The 7,988-nt window shown below is 41.4% G+C and overlaps 1 protein-coding gene across 5 annotated transcripts in view; it reads left to right on the top strand.

Annotated features, from left to right (window-relative positions):
• The window catches only part of LOC138748657 (peroxisomal succinyl-coenzyme A thioesterase-like), a 34,439-nt gene extending 30,304 nt beyond the window's left edge, over positions 1-4,135 (top strand). For all 5 annotated transcript variants that reach the window (XM_069909207.1, XM_069909208.1, XM_069909206.1 and 2 more), the window contains one exon: positions 529-4,135. In XM_069909207.1, the coding sequence (XP_069765308.1) occupies positions 529-659 (131 nt within the window). In that variant the 3' untranslated portion in view covers positions 660-4,135. The remainder of the gene's footprint in view (positions 1-528) is intronic.
• Positions 4,136-7,988: the final 3,853 nt, after the last annotated feature.

Here is a 7,988-nt window from a genome sequence, read left to right on the forward strand (position 1 = left end):
GTACTCCTAATTAGAGTTGTGCAGAGAACACTTCAGCCCTTCATATTCAGAAAGTTAATTTTAAAGTGGCTTTCTTGCAGTTTTGCTGCACTGAAAACATGCCCGTACACCTTGACAGAACCAATTGAGCTGCTCTCAGTTGCTTCATGGGACATTTAGGAAAAGCTAGAAAATCAGAATGGTTTGTTTAATTGAGGACAGATGGAGAGGATTTGTGCTAGAAATTGTTATTTAATTCTTTAAACAGAATTCAAATGTATAAAAATGTTGACGGAATAAACCATTTCATAGGATAGTGTGGATAGCATTCCAAATCTTTGATTTCCTCACGTTCCTGTGAAAGCTACAGTTTTGCAGATGGAACTTGTAGAAATAGTAGTTGCAGTCCTATCTTTAAGAAGTTGTTTTTCTCTGCTCATGAGTGACTATTTATTTTTGTACAGCTTGTGATGCTTGCATGAATTCACTATTGGTATCTCAGCAATAATCTAGACATGGAAATTATTCTTGCCCTCTCTTTTCTTGCAGTTAACATATTGTGGGGAGGAACAACTAAACCTCACTCAGATGCTCAGGAGGACTCTTGGAAAAAGATTCTTGCATTTCTAGATAAACATCTACGACTTGAATACCCTCCTGCAATCCAGTCCAAACTGTAAAAAAAAAATTTGTTGTTTATAATTACCACTGTGTCTTCCGTAGAAAGAACTTTATGTACATTCTGGAGTAATTAACACTACTTTTTTAGCTCAATTTGTACTCTGGCTGAATTATAATTATCAGCAGATGTGCATGGAATTTGGTATTATTTAGCCAATTATGGCTATCGGTTGTTTGGTAGATCCATCCATCTTGTCTTGGTCCCTACTTTTTCTCTGTAGCCAAGCACTTTTTCTTCATTTATGTGGACAATTTATTTTAAATGTTTCTATCACCTTTTCAGCATCAACATGAAAAATATTCTGGCTGGTTTAGTCTCTGAATTTGTTCCTTCTGGTTGCACTCCCCCTCGGTCACTGGAAACGGGAAGAAAAAAAATCCTTGCTTTTTCATTTATCTTCAATCTCTCAAGTCTTTTAGACATCACTATTGTATCAGCCTCTACTGCCACCCCTGACATTGAATTCCAAGCATGCGTCACTCTAGTTACGAGCCCAAAGGACCTCAAAACCAAGCAGCAATAGATATTCACCAAAACAAATGGTTAAACAAGTTACTTTTAATTATCTTTCAACATGAAAACAGAATCACACTTTAACTTACCATTATTAACTAACCTAACTTAACCCCCTTCTAATTCTAATGTGTAAGTTTTGATTCAAAGTCCAATCTCACTTCTCATTCCTCCAAGTTTATTGGTTACAGGCAATTCTTATACTGTGCACAGAATTTAACATTTATGAAGTTTACCAGGCTTTGGTGCTTGAAAGGTAAATGGTTACCGCTCAGGAAGATTCTTGTCGGTTTTCAGAGAGAGATTTGTTGTTCCAGAACATCCACAAATGATTCCTTTTAATCAGCCACTTTAATGTCTTGCTGAAGAAAATTTCCCCATCATGGTTTTCCAGATGATGACCTCTTTCTTTCAGTTCCTTTTTGTTTCTCTTATTTCAAGTGAAACATTAACCAGCTAGTCCTCTCCTCTTGCATGACTACAAGGGCTTTAATTAGGCTGAACTAAGCACTCACAACCTGTCTTCCAAATGAGGTTTTTCCAAAAGTTTTCCAGCTTGTCCTGTTCCAGTCCCAGCTGTTACTGCTGACTGTAAAACTGCAGAAGTGATCTCTCTCTCTCTCTCTCTCTCTCTCTGTCTGTGAGAAAAGCCTGTTTGACTCCCTCTCTGCTTGCAAAAAACCACATGACCCTCTTAGAACAGCAAGCGGCACTCCCAGACAGCCTGCGGCTCCAAACCTACTCCTCTAAGTTCTTTCATCTGTTGCTTTTCAAAACAACAATCCATTCGTGAAGTCTCTTGGGCACTCTCCAAACCTTTTGCAAAGGCTCTTGGAGCCAGCCTGTCTAGCTTGAGCAGAGCTCCGGTATTTCAAATGAGATCTGTTTTGAAGTGTTTGTATGTGACCTACACTAAAAAAAAATCCTGCCCCAATTTATCTTTCCAAAATATTTATAATCTATCACGATCTTCATGTAAGAAAAATACTTCACTTCACTTAAAAGAATATCCTGAGTGTGCTGCTCAGTAAAGTATCGTCTTTAGGATCCAGGAGAAAGTGGCAATTTTGGTCCAAATTGTGAGGTAAATAGGTAGTTAATTCCTTTTTTAAATATTTATATTTTCACACAAGCTTGTAGAGACATATATAGTGTCATGCCAACAATGGCAATTCACATTCAAATATACATATATAAATAGACTATATGTACAAGCCCATGTCTCTACCAAACCCCCTCCCCCCCACATATAAAACAAAACTACTGACTCACACTTCAACCAACAACAACAACAAAACTTTAACAGCTGGAAAATAAATAAGGGACAGGGATTTTTGCAGCTCAATGGGCAGCTTCTGGGCTAATGCTCATTCCTGACTTTCTTTGATCAGGATCAATGCAAGGGAGAGGAAGCCACAGCAAGGAACGGGGAAACACTTCCATGTCCCTGTGTAGTGCATGTATGACTGCCAGATCCTATGAAAGGTACCCTATTTGTTTCTCAGGTTGCAATTTATTTTCTCCAGGGGAACACAACTCTGCATTTCCACATTCCATCTTTCGATACAAAGACTAGAGTCGTACTTCATGGTCACTATCAATGTGATTAACGCAAATTGGATTTGAAATTTGGACAGCTTCATTGTAAGCCTTATGCCCATTATGTTTCCCAACAGGAATTACTCTAGGTCTATGTAAATTGTTTACCTATGATTTTCTCTAGGACTTGGCCTAGTTCTTCCCAAAGGGCCTCACCTTGGTACATAACCAGGTTACGTGCACAAACGTCCCAGTCGCCATGCCGCATCTGAAGCATTGGTCTGAGACTTCTGGTTTTGACCTGTTTATTTTTTTGCGGTGTTAGATACAGTTGGTGCAAAAAAAATTATTGCACCAACCTGTACCTTGCATTGATGACCGTGGTCATGCTGTCCCGGCATAAGTTGGACCAGCATCCTCATCAATTACAATACTCAAGTCCAACTCCCATCTTTCTCTCAACCTATGGAGGCCCAGTTTGGGCCCATCTGACTGGAGCAGGAAATACATTGCAGAAATGAATTTCTTTCCACTCCGCCTTTGAATCATGGTCTCTATGGCACTGCATTAATTTCCTTTGGTTTATTTGAGATCTGGCTATTCCCTATTTGTATTGCATTAATTGGTCTAGAGACTTGTTCTACCCTTAACTGCCAGGCGAGGACCTTGTGAGCTCTTTCCCCCAACATAATACTTTTGTATCGACCTCATACGGGCCTTTTCCATACTATATGTCTTCCAATTTCTTGTAAGAACTCTATAGTGGTCCTCTAAGCGTAATTTCTGAAAATCCTTCTCTAATTGGGTTATGTCCTTTTCCAATTCCTCCACCTCCCTCAATTTTTCTTGACTGTCTTTGTGTACCCAATTATCTGGCCCCTCAAGTATGCCTTAAGAGTGTCCCACAGAAGGAATTTATCTGTAGTAGAGGGGCAGTTGGACTCACAAAACAGGGCAATTTCAGCTCTTATGGAACTACAGAACTCCAGCTTTTTCAACCACAGTGTTAAGACACCACCTGTCTGCTATGACCTGTTTATCTGGCATTTCTATAGTCAAATCCAGGGTGGGGGGGGAAATGGTCTGAGATCAGCCTTGCCCCATACTAATCTTCCATAACCCTACCCTCTATATGGGATGAAGCCAGAAAAAAGTCTATTCTAGAGTAGGAATCCCATTGCCTTGAGTATCTGGTTATATAACTTGTTTCTTTTCTTTGGCTTGGCTTCGCGGATGAAGGTTTATGGAGGGGGTAAATGTCCACGTCAGCTGCAGGCTCATTTGTGGCTGACAAGTCCGATGCGGGACAGGCAGACGCGGTTGCAGGGGAAAATTGGTTGGTTGGGGTTGGGTGTTGGGTTTTTCCTCCTTTGCCTTTTGTCAGTGAGGTGTACAATGACAATAAAAAGCTATTTGATTTGATTTGATTTTGATTAATCTCTTTCTCTTGGATGCTTTTTCTGCTACACATTTATCAAATTCAGTTCTCTCATGCAGTCATTGGTGGCTTTCGCCACTCTGGTTCTAGTTATTCATTTTGTGGATTTATCCAGACATAGAGTCACCCTCCATTAGAATTTTTTTCATTTTCCTCTGCCAATCGTAGGAAATGTCCTGTATAAAATTTTCATCATAATGGGGGCATAGACATTCAACTCGGGTCCAGGATTCTGAATATTTCTGACAGTGCACCATAACAAATCTTCCCATTTTGTCTGTAATCACCCTTTGCACCTGCACTGGAACACTCTTCACCACTAGAATTGCTATTCTCCCCCCCCCCCCCCCCTCTTGCCTTTGAGCCAAATGAGGATATGACCTGACCCACACATCCCCTTTTTCGCTTCTGATGCTCCCGCTTAGTTAAATGCATCTCTTGGAGGAAGGCCAGATCTATCCCCATTTTTTAATGTGTGCCAAGACCTTTACATTTCACTTTTATGCTTAAGCCATTAAAATTGAGAGTAGCAAACTTTAATCTTTCGGCCATCACACTAGGACACCCTCTCTAAATGTATTCGCTACATCTCCACTGCCAGACAACCGCAGATTCAATCTGCCCATTGCTCCACTCCACCCAAGCTGCAACAGGCCCTGGGATTAAAAAAATTCCACAAATCCACTTGCCCACTACACCACAACATACACACCCACTCATAACCATACCCCTCCAAATAATAAAAGGGAACACATAACACATCATACATGAATCTCAGCCACCCTCCCTCCTCTCACTGCCATGAGGTCACCATGACTCCATTCTCACCCTCCACCCATTCAGTCTCAGAACCCCCCACCAAGACCCTGAAATATAACATCATTTATCCTTTTTTTAAAAAAAACAGCCAAAAGCCAATTCTTTATATAACACCAAAATTCAAGTCCTCCCAGTCCATCAGTTTTAACAAGTTTTTAAAGTCTTATTGCCCCTTTTATAGTTTTCCCACTTGGTCCTCCATTTACTGCCAGCAGGGTATTTATAAACAGACGTACTTTTTCCTTCTCTGTTTAAAAAAAAAAACAATCCTTTCCCCCCACCCCCTGCGGCAACATGATCTTCAGGGTAGCGGGATGATATAGGAACACAACTGCTTTGCCAATCGCTTGACCAATGGAAGGTCTTTCCACCTCTTGAGCAGAGCTGCACTAATACCTGGATAAAAAGAACACTTTTGATCCCCTGTACTCCAAGGGAGCTCCTCTTTGAATTGCCCCTTTTGCCACCGCCCCTAATATTTTTCACGGTCTTGAAAATATTTTAACTTTATGAGGATTGACCGGGGTCTTTGCCCAAGTCATGGCTTAGGGATTAGGGCTCTAAAGGCTTTATCTATTGTAATGGGGGTTTTCAGCACCTCCTTTCCTAGTGCTTTGGGGATCCATTTAGTTAGGAACTCTGTAAGACTTCCCCCCCCCCCCCACCCCCAGAGTCTTATTTTAACCCCACTATTTTAATTTACAGGGTTTTGTGAAGTTCTCCAGGAAGTCCAGCTTCCTCCATACCTCATTTTTCTTTAAGGAAACCTTTAATTTCTTGCTCCATTGTGGCAATATATTCTCTACCTGTCACCCTGCCTGTTATATTCACCAGGGCCCCCTCCATCCTAATTTTTCTGACGTTTCCCTGGCTCTTCTGTCCATGTCCTTCTATAACCTATTTTCCATTTTGGTCAGTCTGTAAAAATGTCTCTTAAGGATTCCAGGTCCCTCTCCTCCTTCCTTTTGTGTTGCAGCCCAGCCTTCCAACTTCTGACCGGATCCCTTGCACACCCGACCACCGGCATTGCATTCACCCCACCAACCTTCGTCTCCAACTCAACGGCCCTTGTGATCGCCGTCCTGGTCTACCTCCTCCGAATCCTTGTTGGAGTTTGCAATCCCTGAACTCACGCTGGCTCCACTCGAGCCTGCCGCTCTCCGACTCTATGCACCGCCACCAGACCCCGACCGTCGTGGAAACCACTGTTTTCCGCGTGTACCTATGCCATAGGTGCTCTGATGAGTAATGGATTGCTTAAGGTGGTATGTGGGTGAAAAAGTTTGAAAACCACTGTTTTTATCGTACCTATTTGACTCATTATGTACACGGTTTCATAACTTTAAAGGAAATGGGCCAATGACAATTTTTCTCAAGCAAAATATTTCAGTAACAATTGGGTCAAGTGCAATGGTTCTCAACCTTCCCTTCCCACTCACATACCACCTTAAGCAATCCCTTACTAATCACAGAGCACCTATGGCATAGGGATTGTTTAAAGTGGCATGTGAGTGGAAAGAAAAAAGTTGAGAACCACTGTTCTAAATGAACTGAAATGCAAGACCAATACATAAGTGCTGGAGAAATTGTTCACACAGCATCCAGAGGAAGTAAAATGCAATCATTTATGGTTTTTATACAGCCATAGCAATAATTTCCCATCGATAATTTTCTCACTTGCCCTTTGTAGTGGCCATTCACATAGGTAGGATGTTTACACCAAAATATCTGAATCATGATCATTTTGAAGGCTGGACAGTGGTTGACATCGACTATGACGTAGACCCTACATGTGACATACAGCATCGATGTCGTCTATTCATTTAGCCCATTGTTCAGTTTAGACTGCAGACAGTCTAAATTACTGTATATCTAGGGCTGCTACACCAAAAAATTTCAGAACGGGAAAGAGTTTTGTGAAAATTTCCTGTTAGTCAGCAGCTGTGTAAAAATCATAATTGGAAATCTGGGAAAACAGGTAGATACCTGAATAAGCAGGGGAGAGAGGAAAGAAGAGAAAAGCACAGGCTAACAGGTAAGAGGTAATAACTGCATCCAGGTGAAGGGATAGAAGAGAAAGAAGCTGGGAAGTGATGGGGAGAGGGCTAAGAAGGGCAGCTCTCTGATGGGTGGGGAACTGGAGGAAAGGAGACAGGAGATATTTAAGACTGAACATTTTGAACTGAAAGATTCAAATTGTTACCTTCAGTGATATCAGCTACTTTAGAAAGCCTAAAAATACATTATATGTTGAGGAGTCACATGATTGAGTAGTGGCCGGCAGGGGAATAACAGCCTTCTCCAGAAAAGAAGAAATAAAGTGAATAAAATACAAAGTTCAAGAAATACAAAACATAACAAATAAAAGATAACTTTGTCGAGAAAAGAAAGAAAATGTAAAAAAGGAAAAAGTTAAAAATGGGGAAAAGACGCCGGAAGAGAAAGGAGAAGGCCTTACCTGCATGAAGAAACAAGGAGCCGTCGTGAAGAAGAGCCCATTCTCCAAGGTTTGTGACAACCCCACAGAGTCGCGAACCCCCAACCGCTGGACTGCAAAAATAACTGAGCCAAACAAAAGTGCGCAGTGTGCTTAATAAGGAGAAGACGGACGGGAGGCGGGCAAACACAACATGACCAGCTGAGGGATGCCCGACACCGGGGCTCTCAGCTGGAAGAAGAGGAAAGCGACAGGAAAGGGAGTTAAAGGAAAGAACAGCAGCAGGAGGCCCAACAGATGACTAGCCCAGAAGAGGACCAACAGCAAGAAGCCAATCAAGAAGAAGCCAGACAAAGTGAGACAAGCAACTCATCAGGAAAGTCAGAAGAGACAGATACAAGGACAGAAACACAGGTAAAGACACAGAAGAAGAGGAAGAAGATGACAAAGATCTGCACAGAGAAATAGGTAAAACAGATGGACAGAATATAGATAGTTTTTTTTCCAAGAACAAAGAAGAGCATTAAAAGAATGGTTGACACTAGAATTTAGTGAAATAAAAACAAAAATGAAAAGTACAG

This window comes from Narcine bancroftii, chromosome 13 (genome assembly GCF_036971445.1).
Source record: "Narcine bancroftii isolate sNarBan1 chromosome 13, sNarBan1.hap1, whole genome shotgun sequence".
Taxonomy (NCBI): domain Eukaryota; kingdom Metazoa; phylum Chordata; class Chondrichthyes; order Torpediniformes; family Narcinidae; genus Narcine; species Narcine bancroftii.